The sequence below is a fragment of the Ischnura elegans genome, chromosome 3 (assembly GCF_921293095.1).
Source record: "Ischnura elegans chromosome 3, ioIscEleg1.1, whole genome shotgun sequence".
Lineage (NCBI taxonomy): Eukaryota > Metazoa > Arthropoda > Insecta > Odonata > Coenagrionidae > Ischnura > Ischnura elegans.
Window position 1 is genome coordinate 29976914 of NC_060248.1, and position 19817 is coordinate 29996730.

Genomic DNA, 19817 nt, shown 5'->3' on the forward strand with positions numbered 1-19817 from the left:
AAAGATTCAAATGCATTATAAAGCAGCAAAACAATGAAGCAATCATCACACAGCACGAAATTAAAATCACCCACAGTAATCAGGTAATGGAAATTAATCCATGAAAAAAAACAGCACATTCATGAATTTCTGTCTTCATCTGTCAAGCGAACAGATTTCAATGAAAAAATTTAAAATGACAGTGGCAGATGAAATGATAACCAATTTTATTTTATTGGAGAAAAAAGTTAAGAATAATGCCAGTTCATTAAAATCATGAAATTTTGGATAATTTACTTCTAATTTCACAAAAATGGAGAAACTAAAAAATTATGCAACTGCTCCCAATGGCATAATGCAGGCATGATTTCAAGAGCTGGGTAAATACAATCTCAGACAGTAAAGAACGTTTAAGTGGATAAACAACTCTTTTTTTCTGAGAAAAGAGCCACTTTAAGCCAGTGGTTACACGTAACCCCAAACAAGTCATGCACTATTGAATAAATTGCATATTTTCCACTTAAAAAAGGTGGAGATTTGTCGTTCATTCAAAAATACATGATGGAACAGTTCCATCACATTGACCTTACACCCCAAATTACATAAGTTCTATTAATTCTCTCCAAAGTGTACTCAAAGTGCAAAAACTATACAGAAGAGAAATCACTTGCATCTACCAGGAGTCAAACCAAGATCTCCCAATTTTGCATGGAGTACTTTAACCAAAAAGCAACCAAGTATCAGTTAAATTTTCATCATGAATTTGAGGGATCCTGGTTTGAGGCCATCACAAGACGGCTAATTTTTCCAATTTGATCAATTCCAAGTACATTACTAGTACATATTTCATGAAAATGTCCCAAATTTTTAATGTTTGAGAAAAATACCTGGATTTCCAGGTTTTTGAGAGCCTACGATTGAAACCTGGTGGTAATGGAATCTTTCAGAATTTGGCATTAAAAGTACCACACGAAGCAATATAAAATATTATGAGGCAGAGCCAACAAACAAGGACAAATAAGCCATAACTGTATGAAAGTAATTAGCAATAATCATCCTTAAAGCCAATACATAGCATGTTATATTTCATGACCAAGGCTCATACCAATATCGCAGATGTAAATTTATACATATAATATTTAAATCAACTATAAACAGAAAAAAGGAACTTACTTCTTTGCTGCTATGAGAGAATGTACTCTGATGGGTGTCAGGATCATCTCCATTCAAAGTGTTTTCACCTGTAAGTAATCACAGGAATAAATCATGAGCACCTTATTAAATTCTTTCTGTCATTTGACCAATTGAATTATATAATAATAAATGAATAAATTAATTTCCTTAGTTAAACTAGGTGACATAGCTGAATTTCAGCGGATATTTACTAACCAAAACAATTTCATTACAGCCAATGGATACTTTGCAATGCAAGAAAATGAACATCGCGTAAAATTTCTCTTCACGATACCTCCACTGCACAAATGCTCAACAATCGCCCACTGAATCAAATCCACTCATCTAGTACCACTAGGGCTCCTAGATGAGCGGATTTGATTCGGTGGGCGATTGTTGAGCATTTGTGCAGTGGAGGTACTGATTTGATTCATTAACAATCATAATATTTGAACTTTGATAAATAAAACAACATTAAAGAAAATAGGAGTTTATTATTTATTAAACAAATTGTGCTGCAGTATGTACTCTAAAATGACATTAAAATTGACACAAGCACTTACATTAAAGACTTAGTAACGGCAAAATTATGGATATAAAAAAATATGTTCACAGCACTTAACTTCCATTTAATCAGAAAAAAAGGCAGACATAAAGTCTTTAAACTGTATGAATGCAATTTACTTCATACCGATTCACTCATGTTAAATGTATTAGTAGTCATATAAAGAATTTAGTTATAACTGTATGATAAGAATGTAAATGACAAAATGAGAAAGGAATGTAAGTTTATGCAAATTGCATATTCATATTTTTCTCATTATAATCAATATCAACAGCATTTCAGTGTCAAAAAACTCAATTATGTATAACCACATCTGTAGACTTAAGAGCATAACCATTTCCCACTTCTCCACATAGTATGAGGATATGAATACCTCTCACAGAACAAAAATATTTTTCCAGTTAAGAACATGAATTCAATGTGTGTTATCAGAAGGTAAAAGGTTTTTGTTATTGTAAAAAACTGTTAATGGAACCAAAGAAACAAACAATGAGCAAAGGACATTCAGAGGGCAGTAAGAGTAAAAAATGAATTAACATCAAACAATAGTGGGAGCAATTTGAGCTTAAGAATCATGCAAAACAATGCTTCATATAAAAATGCAAGGCACAAGCAATATAAAATAACCGAAAGATTTCAAGCTTCCATAAATAATTAAAATATTAGTTCAGAAAAGGTGAACAAGCCTCAAGTAAAAAAGTCAAGATATTTGTCTTACAAGAGGAGCCAAGAGCATTTGTGACAGCTCAAAAATCTTCTTCAGATTATTTACATGAAATAATTCAATTTCTAGAAACATTTCCCTTATTAGGGCATGGAAGTTCACAGCTGAGAAATTTACAGAGAAAACTAAAACTGTGGCCAGGAAAGGCATCTCCGTGATAGCTTCTGACCATGAGTTGAGGGCATCTTAATGTCTCTGTCTGGAACAGTCGAGCAATTAAAGGCTTTACAACAGTATTTCCTGCATTCAAAGAGACTTCCAAAGACACAGAAAGAGATGGTTGAGGGCTTGTCTGAATATCTTCACAGATAGAATAGTTTATCTGGCTACCTCTTACTGAACTCAAGGAGTTGAACACAAGGGTCATGGGACGACCAGATGTCCCACCTAAGAAACACATGTCAGTATATATAAGAAATAGGGTCTCACAATTGTTAGCAAAGGAAAATTTAAATGCATGCAATAAATCCCCATTTTTACCAAACATAGGCGAGTTAAAAACTAATACACAATTAATACATCCAAAAAACAGACAAAGATTGATGATTACAAGAAAAAGGTTATTTTATTTCATGAATAAAATGAAATATAATCTTCCAAGTGCCCTAGTTCCAAAAAATACACTAACTAAATATTGGTGGCAACCAAAGCGGTTATTCTATACCATGATCCCTTAATGTCCAACAAAGACAAGAATAAATTCAAACATTTCTTTTGATGATATGCATAAAATAATAACTTTATGATTGCAATAATATACTGATTACCATATAAGCACGAGTAAGAGACGCACCCCTATTTTGAGCATCGCAGCTAGAGAAAAAAAATTTTGCGGCATTTAAAAAAATCTAATCGCATGGTTTTGCAGACGTATGCCTTGACTTTCGACAGTTAACAAAATTTCCTCTTTCGTTACTAAAAATTTACGCGGCATTTTTTCAGCTAAATTTACACGATATGCATGGCGCTCGGAGATATGTAGGTATTCACATGTAGTATTAACCTCATGATGCTTACTAGGGATGGTTGGATCGGATACCTCGGATTCAAATATCCACAGATAATGCCCTTCTCCTTATATTCTGGATTCAAATTCGTCAAAGAAATTGAATCTGAATCCGAAACTTTAAATCAATGCTTTCGTGAATGTAACGTCCCATAAGAGAGAGTAGAAAGAGTTCCAATCCTCTCTTTGCATACGCCATTGCTTTACCATGCTTGTCCTACTCATGAACAATTTTACTTAAAAGCTCTCGTAGAGAATTGCAATAGAATTGTAGCCATGGAAAATTTTAAGGCAAAACACCACAGGCACATAGAATGAACCTTCCCAAGAAATGGAACAACAATCGGGGGAATCTCAGTGCCGTAGGATAATAGCCACATCGTAGATTTCACGGAATCACACTCGGCCCTCCATCAGGCAATGCCTCTGCTGTTTTTTTTTTCCTTTCTGAGACCCCACAGACCATATCACTTGCATCAAAGGAAAATATCAAGTCACACAGGAACAATGGAAACGTACTTCATCCCTACCCCATCTCACCAACTGACCTTTTTCAGTCAACAAGGTTCAATTCTCCCAGTTTCTGGAGGCCAAAGGCTAGGTGAATCACCTACCGAACTCCAAGATATCTCGATAACTTTCAGCAATTGTATGACTGTATGACGCACGAGGTTCAAAAAAGAATGAGACCTCACGTGATGCATATCTGACAGCATTTAAGTTTTTTAAGGTCTAATTTATCGACCCAAAGATTTATAATTACAAAAAGAATACTAATATTCAACATAGTCCAAACAGGACCATTTCGGAAGAAACAAGCATAGCATGAGCCCACTCAAACAAGACGAGACGAACTGGAAACTTCAGGCAATGCAAACTGTGTACCTCATTGCTGCGCCTTCGCTCCTTCACTTTGAAGACAATGATGTCACATGCAAGATCGGACGTGTTCTTCTCTTGCTCCTTCGCTCGAAGCGTCGTTGCTTGAAAGATGGAGGGAGCACGCTCCTTCCCTTCGACCTCTCCTTTAGTGCTCTTCACTTATAAGAATTTCCGATTTCTTCTATCCACCATTTAGTCTAGCAATGTACACACTCATTTGAATTTTTTAAACCGCAGGTTAGGACACCAATGTAATTTTCAGTTTCAATAATCCTTATAATAGCATCTGAAGATGATTTTTGAAAAATCTGGTCCTTAGCACAATGGAAATAACTCGGCAAGGCAGATGTTGACTATTAACCAGGTATTGTCCTTCAAAACTATGCGTTTCTCTACGTTTGATATGCGATTACTATTTGCAGTATAAATGCCGTGGTATGCCCACTCGTGGCAGTAAAATTAGCAAGCCCTACAGAGCGAAAAACCCCGCACGATCTTTTCCATGTTCACCTCTGAGGTACCGACGTGACAACGCGATGCATACAAGTACGCAAAGCAAACAGGAGCATTTTAAAAATACGTCACTTAGGGAGAAATTCCCCTGTCTGCCACTTGTTTATAACCTAGGGTTTCAGATGACTGACTCACGCTGAAAACCAAGGCCACTAAGTTCCCCTTGGACATATCATAGGTGAAGGGGAAGGGGGAAGATAAGAAGTTTGTGTAAGAGATGCACCCCCATTTTTGGCTGCAATTTCTGGGAAAAAAGTGCGTCTCCTACACGCACTTATACGGTAATATTTAATTAGTCCATCAACAGTGATACTTGAGTCTTAAAATCAGCCCCTCTTAAATTCTCCTCCTCATTTATCCATCACCAGTTAATTTGTGCATGCTTGGAAACAAGCAAGAGGCATGACAGAAACTAAAAAGGCTCAAGCATCTAGTTGAACCTGATTCAAGCACAAGGCAGCAGGTGGATGTTTGCTTTCTGTCATTTGTAGTCTACTACATTCATGTCTAAAAAAACACTAGAAACAACACACTGCATGAAAATCTGTAATAAATGCCATTTTCCCTTGTTTTCTCAAATAAATAAATAAAATGTGTGATTAAAGCAGAGGTAATTGAAGACCTACGAGTACTATTCGATAAGTTTCGAACATTCGATTAGCATGCTACAAGAATTCTATCAAAAACCTTGTGAAGGCTTGGCTTTTGCATCAGATCCATCAAGGATTTGATAAATATCTGTAAGTTACATTCTCTTTACACTTCCTTAGTCCATCCAATTTGAGTACAACTCATTGTCAGTCATCCGGTTACCTTGTCCCAAATGTCATATTGATGCCAAAGAATATGCGCAAAGAAACTTAGGCATTCCCAACCTTTATGATGGATTTAGCATTTTACACAAATCTTAGAGGGATACCTCCTTAAAGTTAGGCTGAAATACCCAATTAGGTGGTAGGGGAAAAACTTGCTTCCTGTGTTTCCTTTAACTTTCATTGTTGTTACCCTATATCTCATTTTTTAAACTGAACTCACAATTATATGTGTGCCATAATTTGTAGATGGACAATTGCCCCTACTAAAGGATTATTATTACATACGTAGTGAAATATAAATGCAAGCTGTCACCGAGATGTTATTTTGAGTATTCCCAGGACTTCAGATTACCATCAGCTTTGCCACTGCACTTAACATGAATCCCTCACACAAGAGTATGAAATTTGGAAATGAAATTTTGCTATAGGCCAAGTATACTCACCTTTGCGCTTCACCTTGTCCCTTCCCAAAGACCAAGAACGGCGGAAATGACTCATAACAGATTCTTCTGGTGCAACAGCACCTATGGTGCACATTGATGTCATCATCACAAAACGAATCATGCAAGGAGTACAAACACACACAGGCAAGTGAAGCAGAATGTACACAAATAAAATCATGCATTATGCAAGAGAGGTGAAAAACATGTAATCAGCATTTATGGAGGACAAAAAGAGAGGAATAGAGGAGCAAAAATTATGCACTTTTAAAGGCCATATTTCACGAGGCTACCAATTTCTCTACGCCAATACAACTACAAATGTGCACTTTACTCTTGAAACTTCATTTACACACCCAATTATACAGAAAAATGGAACAACCATAACAAAAGAATTAATCTTAGAGCCCTATGTTCTGACAGCACATGTAGGTATCAAACTTTCCTTGTTAAGGCAATAGCCTTATGTAATATAGCCTCAGAGCTAACAGAAATTGTTGAATTATAGGCAGAGAAATATGAATGGAGACACCAAAGCATTATATTAAATGATTAAAGCTCAGTCATATGCAGTAGATAAAAATACATTTGCTCCCATGTAAGCCATCAGCTTGAGGTTAACTATAAACTGCAAAAGTTTCCAGGCAATATGCGATATTGAAAGAGTAAATATGTATGTAGACTTATAAGGCAGAGAGAGAATTTGATAAAATGCATCTAAAAAATGGCAGCAAACAGTTAGAATAAAAGACCACTTCTTCATCAAGAAATGTCCAGACAAAATCATTTCAAATCAGGTTCAATAAAGCTGTAAAAGCATTTAAGGAAGACCATAGAAAGGGAAAGTTTCATTTTATTTTCAGGGAACAAATTATGTTTCATCTTTCTCTATGTTCACAAAATGACCTTAATGAAGGGAGCACATATTTTGTTCACCATCAGGAGGTTGCCTCAACGATGCCTGGGTAAATTTCAGGAGTTAAAAACCATGACCTACTCAATTATATTAAATAAAATGAATTGCCAAAAATATAAATTATATATACAATGCAAAAATCATAAGAAAGTATTCTCAAGTTTTTAATACTAATGAACGGTTTTGAATACGTACTTACTTCCCAAACAACATACATATTCAGTTATGTTCAATTAATAGAAGACTCTACATGCAGCCATTATTTTCCATCAACACTCATATCCAAGCGAATGCTTATTATTAGAGATGGGTCGAATAGCAGATTTCTCGAACTCGTATATCGAGTTTGAATATTAAATCATTGCTCAAATATTCGAATACCTCGAATACTAGAATTGCACAAAGCGTAATAAACTAACGTTTCTTCTCATATTTCACTTGATGAATGTGTAAATAAAAAGGTATACAGTGGAACCTCAATCTATCGTTTTTCAAGGGGATGCATGAAAAAAACGATGAATGTTTGACTAGGTTGCTTATGCAGCAGGAAACCCAAGATTTTGGCGAGTAATTGTGATTTCCTTTAAAGGATTCAAACAGGAATTTAGCTGATAAATGGAATATTTTAATTTTATGGAAACAATTAGGGCATATAGTTGATTCACTAACATCTCTTTCAAATATCCTAAGGGGACACACCACCACGTGAAAAAACGATTGCATGCCGTCTCGGCATTTACACTGCTACGATGGATTTGTCTGATGTATATATTCTTATCTACCAAACGCCATTTCAGCGGCATGCCCATGTGACACTCGGCTTCATCAAACTTCTTATTTTCGACAGGTAGCTCGCTTTACCCCCACTCCTACTGTCAAGTTCTAGTGGACAACCCAAGGCATTTTGCAAAATACAAGCGCTTCTCCACCGGACTTTCTTCTTCTTCAATTATTTTCAGTCCATCTTTGAAAGTTCTCACGAGATAAGCAGATGAATTCGAATTGTTAGCAGGGAGAAACCAAATATTCTGAGAAAATATCCCTTCGTCTGTGACTGTGACAATAGAGATTTATAGCATAACTCATAAATTGTAACTTGATTTATGTTTTCGGAAAAAAAATACCCCATCAACTTCCGAGAAGCTCAGCTGCGAGGATATCGAGTTTTGCCAGAATGCTAAGTCTCCGTCGTATTTTAACATTTATTTCCTGCCGTAAAATGCTTAAATTAAGTCACAAATAGGTCATTTTGGTCTCATTCTTTTTTAAATTACGCGCACATTACTAATATTTCAATCCAATAAAGGTGTAATATCAATTGCTGAAAGTCACTGTTAGACATCTTTTGGGCTAATAGATGACTCATGCAGCAGTTGACCTCCGGAAATGGGGAACTTCAAAGCAGATAGGTAGAAAAAGGTCAGTGGGGGAGAAAAAGGGAAGGGTAAAACACGATTCTATTATTCTCCTGTAATTTGATATTTTCTTTTGAAGCTGAAGATTTATGGCCTTCCTAATAGGAACCCTGCACGAGCTGGGGCCTTTTATTTGAATTGAGAGAGGAGGAAAGCGTTGGCGGAGAGGCCAGAACCGGGGCTGTTGGATGGAGGGGGTAGCGGATTTTGGGAATGGTGCTACGTAGATACCATCCCACGGCACTGAGGTTCTCCTGATGGGGAAACCGGGGATTTTCGGAATTTTTCACCCGATCATTTTCTGTTCCCCACGACGAACTCTTTTCACCGGACTAATCCGTGAATTTGATGTAGTTCGTCAACTGGCCTAATACAGCGCTGCATGCACTAAACGACTAGAGTTCTCTACATTTTTCGGAGTCAACTACCAACGACATGCATGCGACAGTGTATGGCTCGAAATTCAAAGTATTCCAGGTATTCGAGATTGTACCTTTAGCAAAAATATTCGAGATATCGAATATCAAATACTTTCTAGTATTAGAGGTATTCTAGTATTCGAGGTGGAATGATAGGTAAGCATAATATTAAAAACTTAATAATTGTCTAAACTTCAATACTTCAACTGACCGAAAACTTGCATTTGATTCTAAAGGGACAAACAAACTGAGCATAAGAGAAGAAGTCTGTTCACCTCTGGATTCCCTAATACTATAGGTACTCATCCCATGACTCCCATCTGAGTGCCATTCAATGTCTTTTCCAATGACATCCTCATTTATGAAAATGAAATCTCATTCTTTTAAATCTAACAGCCGAAACATGGCGTGCACCTGACATTTTATCGTTGCATTGATCAATTTTTGTTTTCAGCCATACCGCCGGCACAGCCTGGTTTCTACCTTGTTTTAAACTATGTAGCTATGATCTCATTTTTGTCATTTCCCCATTTCTGGAGGATAAAAGAAGTTTACTCCCATGCTTGATTTGCCCACTGAGACCTAGAGTTGCTTGCAAAATAATAAAACCAGTTGTGTAAAAAGGGTGGAATATTGCTAAATAAACATTTATATTGAAATTATATAAATATACATTGAAATTAGAAGTTTTGGTAAAGTGGAGTTACTCCCAAACTTAAGTATCTTTGGGGTTCATTAAACCAACTTTGGCATCAGTGACAATTCATTACAAGCCATATTCCCCACCACTGATACCAAAGTTGTCATCACTAACCCCAAAGCATCTAATGCACAAGTCAAGGTGTAACCCCCTTAGTAGTAAAACTTGAAATTTGAGAGTAACAAGCTAGCTACATGGATAAAAAACCCACTGAGTAAGTTTATATAGTGTGAATGGCATACATATTTATCTATGACAATGTAAAGTGATATAATTTGGCTGCCTATAAAATAAAATTCATTCATGAAAATGTATGACAGACATAATGGGCAGCAATAAAAACTACAAATAATAAAACAAAGCAAGCTACCAAATTAAATGAATGACAGTCTAAATTCATTTTCTAACTATTCTACGAGAAGAACTTCTACTCACCAGTCTCTTTTGGAAAGCGTGCAGACTGGGACCTCTCCATGTGAGCATCAGGGAACTCAGTCACTGTTCAACAGCAAAGCATGCAATTCACATAAACGTGCTAAAAAATTTGATAATGCCAACTCTACACAATAGTTACTACTGCTAATCCACAAGGTGCATTAAACAGCATGCATGGCTATTCAACTAGTCACAAATAAGTGCAATTGTGAGCATGCATCTGAATTTACTAATTGCCATGACATTGGATAATTAGAAATGCTGTTCCATTGTATGAACTGATAAGTCAGGTTAACTGTGTGGCTAAAATGTACCATTTAAAATATGAAACATAAGTAACTGTCTGTATTCACAAAAATTTAAATAGAATATGAAGAAAATAATCATAACGGAAAGTAACAGCTCACCATCACTTTGAACAACCTCTGCCTGGCTTGGTCTGGGCACTTGCTTCGTTTCTATTCGTAGAACTCTTGGCTCTGTAAATACAAATAAAACAGACGATTATTTTTCTCCCCCAAATTTCAAATGCTGACTGCACAGTAGGTCAAGCAATGCAGTCTTTCTTTTCCACCAATGGCCAACTTTCCATCAATGCCCAATCACATCAATTGAAGAGACGACCACTTCCATTGCAAGTAATCTGATACGTAAGATTGTTATGGAAAAAGTTATCTAAAACCAAAGCCACATGATACCATATTTCTCCTAATATAGTCCCTCTCTGAAAATAGTCCCCCCTAATTTTGAGGATTCACTTTTGGTAAGAATTTAAAAAAATATGTTTGAATATAGTCCCCCATTTACTTTTACCATGGCCATTTTTGAAAGAAAAAAAAAACTGCGGACTAGATTCAGATAAATACGGTAATTTCCACACATTAACAGCCACCTAAGGCCGTTGACCAGAGAAAATATATTTCTAGATTGTAATTCACTTCCAAAAGCACAAAACAAGAATATTCCATGAAATGATTCTTGGAATAGTCATGGATCGGCAGGACATCACAAACTTTTAACATATAGAATTTGTCCATTTGTAACCCTTTCTGAACACTTTTTTACCATTTTCCCGGAGAGAGAGATCCTAAGAAGCATTTTCATAAGCATGCACGAAGCTAATTTGGTGAGATGATTAGCTTATTATAGAAACAAAAAATATCTAAAGAATCAACAACATATAAATTTGGATATAATGCTACAATGCCTCATCTCTTTCAGTTCATGACTAATGATAAACTTTCACAGATGAAATAAAATAGTTAATTCATTGATAATTTTCTTACCATCTACAGACACAGTGCTATCCTCTCCTGGCCGGCTGGTTTGTAATGAAGAAGACAGCGGCTCTGATTCCGACTGGTCTTCGTCTAATTGTGGTCATGCCAGGTTCATTTGACAGAAATTTGCATAGGAACAAAGAAATCATGCTGTTAGAATTTCCAACTCACACATATTAGGGGCATTAAAGGAAATTTCCACATCTCAAACATTTGATCTCATTTTTTTTTCACACTCGAAATTAGAATAGGACGCATAACAGTTTTATATTAGATGTTGGGGATTTGTCTCAGACAAATTATCAAAGGTAAATGGATGAAAAAAATATCATCACATTCCAGGAAAGTGATACATATACAATGCTTGAAAAAAATATTGAAAACAGGCTATAGTTAAGGCACAAGTAACAAGGAATTTTGGTGATAAGTTGAACTCTGCAAAACACACAAAAACTCAAGATGGTAGAATTTATGGGTGGAATTTTAAGACTATAAAACACAAACACAAGCAAACAATGTCTTCAATGGTACATAAAAAGTGTTGTAACTGACATGGGAACATTACTATTAAGTAATAGTAATGTTCCCAGGTCAGTTACAACAACTTTTTGATAGGTGGGAGTGAGGAGAAAATGACATCTGTGAAATAAAGAGTTATATGAATCAAATTAAAACCAAACACATTAACATTCACATTACCATCAGTTCCTCCTTTTGACTTCTTCTCCACAATTTTCTTGTATTCGGCTAACTCCTCATCAGTAATAGCATCAAATGGATTTTTGGAATATGGAGCTTTGTAAACCATTGCATTATGCTGGAAATCCCTTTGGATGATGCCCTTGGATGCAGCCCCAACAAGAATAACCTGGTCCCCAGTAACAGTGATGTTTGCATCCTGCAAAGTCAATGAGTTATAAACACACGAGGCAGGAAATCAGCAGGCATCAGTTCTTGTTCCAATCCTAAGCTCAACTGGGAATCAAAAGGTGAAACTGAGAATCAAAAAACCAAACCACCCCACCTCTTTTCACCGATTAACATCAATGAGTGAAATTTGCACCAGCTTACCACCAAATAAGAATTTGAGTCACCGATGAGCTAGATATTTTCAAATTCTGACTTTCCAAAAATACTCCAAAATATAAATTAAACTGAAATTTATCTCAATACACATATAGTTATAGAGAGATTGAATCCAAAATATGATCTACTCCCATTCTGATTTTGAATCTTATTATACCATATTGAATTCCAAACCCAAATCAGTTTTCTTGAAACTTGAATTTACGGATTCAATCAAATCTCAGATCCAAGAGGTATTGGAATAAATATTAAAATCCCAGCCAAGAATTTTAATAATATAAATATGCATGTACAACAGCACTACCACTATGGAGATAATACTTATGTCACAACAGATTCTAAGCTTAAGTTACAATTAAATTATTTAAATTTTAAAATTTGTTACCACGATGCTAATATCATCCACAGATAAAATTCAGACTGAGCAGCCAGCTGTCACCACTTCCTCATCTCAACAAAAATGTAAATTAGAAAGAACTATTTGCACTAGAGAGAAACACTATCATTCACTCATTCTTCTCATGTTTCATTTCATCCTTGACTGCGAATTAAACGAACCGCAAAACAAAATAAAAAACCTTTTAACTTTTATAATACAACACTGGGAACCATTCCACACCATGAAAATAAAATATAAAGCACATTGAATGTGATTTTAAAACATAAATATCAGCAATGAGCGCTTTGACTTCAAAGTTAAATATGCCTACAATTTATACTAAATGCATTATTTTAAGTACTTACTTGAAGTTTCTTGGCCTCTTCCCATGACACTCCTTCCAGAATGTGAGACTGAGGACCTGAGGTAATCTTGTCAGCTCTTCGATTGTCTTTGATCTGAGAATCAATAGATGTTGAAATAATATTTGAAAAAATCTTACAAATAGCCACAAGTATAAAACCTACAAAAAATTTTCATAACTTTAAAAGTAGTTTTTTTTTGCCTCATTCGAAATCCTCTCATCAATTCACTCATAAAAGCCTCTTTTGATACTACTGCTGTCTTCCTTACACCCAAATGCTGTGTCCTCTTTTATCTTAAGTGCTGCCCAAGTAGTTTAAATTTTCCACCTTCTTAATTTTGTGACCAACTACTTATTGTGAAGGTGATTGCCCTGTACATGGTTTTACCACCTGTAGCTAGGTGGGTTTAACAATTGGCGAGAAACCTTAGATGCATGCAGGTAACAGTCCTATTTTTCTCTATGTTAATCAAGTAAAAGCAATGTGGAAATTGAAAGTTAAACAGGGTAAAATTCGCTAAATTTATTATTTTTGGCCATTAAAGTCATAAAACAAAATTTGCTTTGTTTATGGTCTAAGTAATGTGAGTTTTGAAACCATGATAAATGAATGAATGAACTAATATTTTGAACAATTAGAATGACAAAAACATGCCCTGTAGAGCATCACCAGCAGTGAGTTGCGGGAAGTTGAATGAGATAACCAGCAAGAGGAATGGAGAGGGGTGGTGGAGAGAAAGGAGCATGTTCTCCCAATTTTCCAAGAATTAGCCCCTGGAGAGGTAAAAAAATGAGAGAATAAAGGGACTAACACATCCGATCCAGCAATTTTGGAAGATAAGAGCTGTTTGGACAGTGTTGACTATTGGTCTAGTCTTGTTCGAACTAGAAAGCTTTGGGTATGTCAATTAGAGTAATCAAAAAATTTGGAATCCATACTTGTTAAAATGAAGTACTAAGGCCCTTTAATTTGTAGGTGGGAAATGAAAACAATACTGATGCTCATAGGACATCAAGAAGAGCATACAAAGAGGGAGTTTTTATAGTGAAGCTTCTTAACATGTTTTGGGTGCGGTTTAGCACATGTACTTGTGATTCGCGGATAAATAGACAAGCTGACTTTATAGTGACATGTTTGACAACCTTAAATAATGTCAGAAATCTGTTGTGCTAAGACTCATTTTCTATAATATTTGGTGCATAAATCTTGAAAAACTACCATGTTAAAACACTAATTGCAGTAAGATATTGGTTGTCCCGAAGAACAAGGGTGACTCATGGTAACAATTTGGTTAAAAAAATTGGGAAGCAGAAAGGCAGATCACATGAAAAGAGTGAGAAGGTTAGGAGGAAGAGACTTTGAAAGAGACCAATTTTTATGGGGCAACTTATTTCCTTGCTTAAAATGCTTAAATAATTACAGAAATAAAATTTCTGAAGACCAAGTGCTACATGAGTAACCTTATGAATCCAAAGGTATCAGGCAATGACTTATGGCAATTGGTATTGTACCTTTATTGAATTGAAATATAAGTAATACTCATGGAATTCAAAAAAGAATGAGACAAAGATTATTATCATTAGAGATTATTATTACTTCACGATTCTGAAATGGGATGAACGAAGGGTGTTGGCCATGTCTTTAGCATTCTACTCTCACTACCACATCTACGGCCATTCCCACGTATTATTATTATTATTATTCCCCATACAGCGATTGCTTCGGCATCTCATTGATAATGAGTAACAACATCATACACAAATGAGTAATGCTGATTAGATTAATGGATGAAGATGATTATCTGTAGAATTTCTGGGCATTATATTTGTTTAAAGAACCTACTTTGAACCCCCCCACACAGAGTTTTAACTGCAGGGATTGATTTCAATGACAATGAGTCATTGTCTAGAGAAGATGCATGGCCACAACAGCAGCAGGATGAATCATCTCAGATACATAAAAGCTGCCAGTGCATATACTTGAAATTGTTAACAAAAAGTTATCGAGGTATTAAGATGGGAATATACACTCATGCAGGAAGTTTGATAAAAACTGTGACCCAAAGGATTAAAAATTTGATGCATTGGGGTGGAATGACTTTATAATCACTCATAGACAAATTAGAAAAACCTCCTCCCTACTTTTCCTGATTTTATAAGCATGCTAACTACAGTTTGAAGGGGATGTTGTCCACTCCCAATAATTCCCTTGCCTTTACATCCCGAAGGCTTCTCTACATGTTTATAGCTAGAATAAGTCTTTATATTATCCTCAGATTTTTAGTATTTTCCTGCAAGCACAATTTTCCAGGCTTATTCCTAAAGTTACACAGATCCTTCACATCTATTCTGAACCTCTTATTGTTCTGTTATTATTCTACTATTCTTACCCTTTATTTTTGGCATACCTTGTCTTCTTTTACTGCCACTTTATCACTCAGTCTAGGTTAACAGTGAACCTACCTCTTCCTTCTTCTCAAATTCTTAATTTCATCACATTACCTTTTTCGCCATGATTCTCCTTGTTTTCTGCTGCAGTCAACTATTTATTTCATCCATTTTTCTATTGCACATATGAATTCCTCTCTGATCCAACGATTTCCTAACCCTGTAGATCTTGATACATCCAATTGACTTCTCTTTCACCTTAATCACTCTCATTTGACCCTTTGTTACATTTTCTCTAAAATTCCCATTATATTTCATTCCCATAAGTGTACTATTCACATCTAACATCCTCCTCCCAATGACCTCCTCAAAGTGACTACATTTCTCTTTTTCGTAATTCTGATTTCAATAATAATTTGAAACCTGGCATTCTATTCTGTTTGTTCTACACTGGAATCTCAATATCCATTCAAAGCAAGGGAATTAAGAGAATTTTGACAATATATCTTAACACATTTGACCAAAATGTAGCTTACCTTATGCCTCCCTACACATCCTGGATTCAGTGTCCAAGTGCTTAAATATTTTTTTATTAAAGTTAAACTGACCATATGAAAATTATTTTGATAATTTACACTTACCAGGGCTGTTCATAATGACTACATATTTAACAGTATACCCCAACATTTTTTTAACTGATCAAAGATTTCAAAAAAATATTTTTTCCAATGAATCAAGGGAGGTAATAAATTTATCAACTAAGAATGCACCAGTGCACCTGACATCTCAGTGACCTAATCTGATTTTGGCACATGATTTGGTAAATTACTTGTGTACTAAACGATTTAAGTTTTTCCTGGTGAATACTTCTGACAAATGTTTCTCGGGTTTGCATCCAGGTTAAAGCTTTTATGTAAGCCGACGTTTCGGAAGACGACTTGTCTTCCATCCTCAAGGCTGTGTTACTTGAATGAAGTTCAATTTCACACTGAACAGGATCGACCGTTTACGGAGACAACAATACGGCTCAGGTGTCGTCCGATTGGCTGTAGGTCTTTTGAAATTCTTCACGTTTAACCCTTATGTTTTTCATACAGCTGAATACAGGTCTCCATGTAGTGCTTAGATGAAAGCCGGTGTCCCGATTGAAATTTTTGGGATTGAGGCGGATCTCTATTGCTTCCTTAACTACGCGGTCCCAGTAACGTTGAGCATGGCAAAGGATTTTGGTGTCGTCCCATTTAATAGCATGGTCTTCATTAATGCTGTGTTCTGCCACGGCCGACTTTTCTGGTTGCGCTAATCTGAAAAATCTCCGGTGTTCTTTCAGCCTCGTCTCAATCGTTCGGCCTGTCTCCCCCACATACATTTTACCACATTCACAAGGTATTCCATAAACCCCTGGTGTCTTCAACCCAATCGGATCTTTCACCCTAACCAAGCGGTGCCTTAATTTAGGTGGTGGCAGATGGACAGTTTTGATATTATACCGTCGTAGAATGCGGTGGATCTTACCAGATATGGTTGACACATATGGGATTAAGGCTGTTGATAGCGGTTTTTCAGGCGGCTCATCCGGGCAACTCTTTTGTTTTATGTTGAGTCTGCTTAGGGCCTTAAAAATCTCTTTTTTTCCATAGCCATTCCGTAAAAATGTTTTCTTAAGGTGGTCTAACTCGGCTGAGATGCTTGTATTATCTGATATTAACTTGGCTCTATGGACCAAGGTAGATAATACAGCGGCCTTCTGCGATGGATGGTGGTGGCTCTGTCCGTTGAGATACAGGTCAGTATGCGTTGGCTTCCTATAAACGGAATGACCTAGGCTCCCATCTTCTTTCCTATGTATTAGGATGTCCAGGAAAGGAAGTCGCCCATTCTCTTCTACCTCCATGGTAAATGTGATACTCTGGTGTTGGTTGTTCATATGAGTCAAAAATTCGTGCAATGCAGCTGTGCCATGTGGCCAAACTAAAAAAGAATCGTCCACATATCTGAAAAAACATTTTGGACGGCAGGGAGCGGTATCGAGGGCTTTTCTCTCAAAATCTTCCATGAAGAAATTAGCGATAGCCGGTGATATTGGTGAACCCATTGCGACACCATCCATTTGCTCATAAAAAAACATAAATAAACATGTGCTCACTTCCTCCTATTTTTCTTTTGAGGATATTTTTTATGAGCAAATGGATGGTGTCGCAATGGGTTCACCAATATCACCGGCTATCGCTAATTTCTTCATGGAAGATTTTGAGAGAAAAGCCCTCGATACCGCTCCCTGCCGTCCAAAATGTTTTTTCAGATATGTGGACGATTCTTTTTTAGTTTGGCCACATGGCACAGCTGCATTGCACGAATTTTTGACTCATATGAACAACCAACACCAGAGTATCACATTTACCATGGAGGTAGAAGAGAATGGGCGACTTCCTTTCCTGGACATCCTAATACATAGGAAAGAAGATGGGAGCCTAGGTCATTCCGTTTATAGGAAGCCAACGCATACTGACCTGTATCTCAACGGACAGAGCCACCACCATCCATCGCAGAAGGCCGCTGTATTATCTACCTTGGTCCATAGAGCCAAGTTAATATCAGATAATACAAGCATCTCAGCCGAGTTAGACCACCTTAAGAAAACATTTTTACGGAATGGCTATGGAAAAAAAGAGATTTTTAAGGCCCTAAGCAGACTCAACATAAAACAAAAGAGTTGCCCGGATGAGCCGCCTGAAAAACCGCTATCAACAGCCTTAATCCCATATGTGTCAACCATATCTGGTAAGATCCACCGCATTCTACGACGGTATAATATCAAAACTGTCCATCTGCCACCACCTAAATTAAGGCACCGCTTGGTTAGGGTGAAAGATCCGATTGGGTTGAAGACACCAGGGGTTTATGGAATACCTTGTGAATGTGGTAAAATGTATGTGGGGGAGACAGGCCGAACGATTGAGACGAGGCTGAAAGAACACCGGAGATTTTTCAGATTAGCGCAACCAGAAAAGTCGGCCGTGGCGGAACACAGCATTAATGAAGACCATGCTATTAAATGGGACGACACCAAAATCCTTTGCCATGCTCAACGTTACTGGGACCGCGTAGTTAAGGAAGCAATAGAGATCCGCCTCAATCCCAAAAATTTCAATCGGGACACCGGCTTTCATCTAAGCACTACATGGAGACCTGTATTCAGCTGTATGAAAAACATAAGGGTTAAACGTGAAGAATTTCAAAAGACCTACAGCCAATCGGACGACACCTGAGCCGTATTGTTGTCTCCGTAAACGGTCGATCCTGTTCAGTGTGAAATTGAACTTCATTCAAGTAACACAGCCTTGAGGATGGAAGACAAGTCGTCTTCCGAAACGTCGGCTTACATAAAAGCTTTACTTGTGTACTGACTGGTACATAAATTCTGTTATCACTAGTCATTTCATAAAGATGTTTTTAACAAGTTCATTCAGTAAGTTATCATAAAATGAGATGAAAATTAAATCAACTAAATTCAATTTGCAACCTATTTATGATATGGTAGTTGTTTCTAAATTCACAAACACAGTCATATTCAACCATTAGGTAGTATTGCAAAGCAGCAGAGTGAAAATAATATATGTAACATGGATGTATAAATATGTCCCAGAATATCAAAAATTAAATGTTATGAGTTGAAAAGTAAAGTAAATACAATAATTTTAATGCGTTCAAGCTCCTTGCAATCCATAAACATTGTTTTCATAAAGCTGTGTGATATCTATGCTATTTATTCCGTCAACACTTGCTACCACCCATGAGATGCCATCTGTGCAAATAAATCCATTTATATTTCTCCATATTCTACATCCCGTCTCCATAATATAACACTTGCATCTTGGCAGTGATGTTTTATGCAATTCATAGACGAATTTTCCATTTTTCATCAGAGATCTTACTTGTTCAGTACTTATACACTTTCCTACAATCATTTATTCAATACGTAATAAAATTGAAGTAATAAAAAGACCTTATTTACTTATGCCAGTCATCTGTCTGCTCTGTGTAAGGGCCAAGTCCTGCCCACGTAAGTAAAGCCATGTTTGCATCACATTAGCATTGCATGTAATAAGTTTAACATGGCTATAACATATTATTATTAGAGTAACTGTGTCTTTTATTATCTCCATATACAACAGGGAGGATTTTAATCAAGAGTTGGAAGCAGTTTCAGCAGATGTAGAGGAATGTAATTATTCAGCCAAAATTAAGTTTCCCTCAAAGTAGGTCTCAGGATAGCCAGATTATGGATGTTCTGCATTTTGAGTGCTCAACTGCATCAAATTTTACACATTACATTAA

The 19817-nt window shown here is 36.4% G+C and overlaps 1 protein-coding gene across 13 annotated transcripts in view; it reads right to left on the reverse strand.

Moving 5' to 3' along the window:
• Positions 1 to 19817, reverse strand: part of LOC124155608 (protein hu-li tai shao) — a 172791-nt gene that overhangs the window by 10251 nt on the left and 142723 nt on the right. For 6 of the 13 annotated variants that reach the window (XR_006864209.1, XM_046529579.1, XM_046529578.1 and 3 more), the window contains 7 exons: positions 13093 to 13185; positions 11962 to 12160; positions 11269 to 11352; positions 10390 to 10461; positions 9983 to 10045; positions 6101 to 6181; positions 1153 to 1220 (listed from right to left, as the gene is read on the reverse strand). Coding sequence is in view for 12 of the 13 variants with exons in the window: in XM_046529579.1 (XP_046385535.1) it covers positions 1153 to 1220; positions 6101 to 6181; positions 9983 to 10045; positions 10390 to 10461; positions 11269 to 11352; positions 11962 to 12160; positions 13093 to 13185 (660 nt within the window). In the remaining variant the exon portion in view is untranslated. The remainder of the gene's footprint in view (positions 1 to 1152; positions 1221 to 6100; positions 6182 to 9982; positions 10046 to 10389; positions 10462 to 11268; positions 11353 to 11961; positions 12161 to 13092; positions 13186 to 19817) is intronic. The other 7 variants (XM_046529588.1, XM_046529585.1, XM_046529584.1 and 4 more) reach the window with 4 other exon arrangements.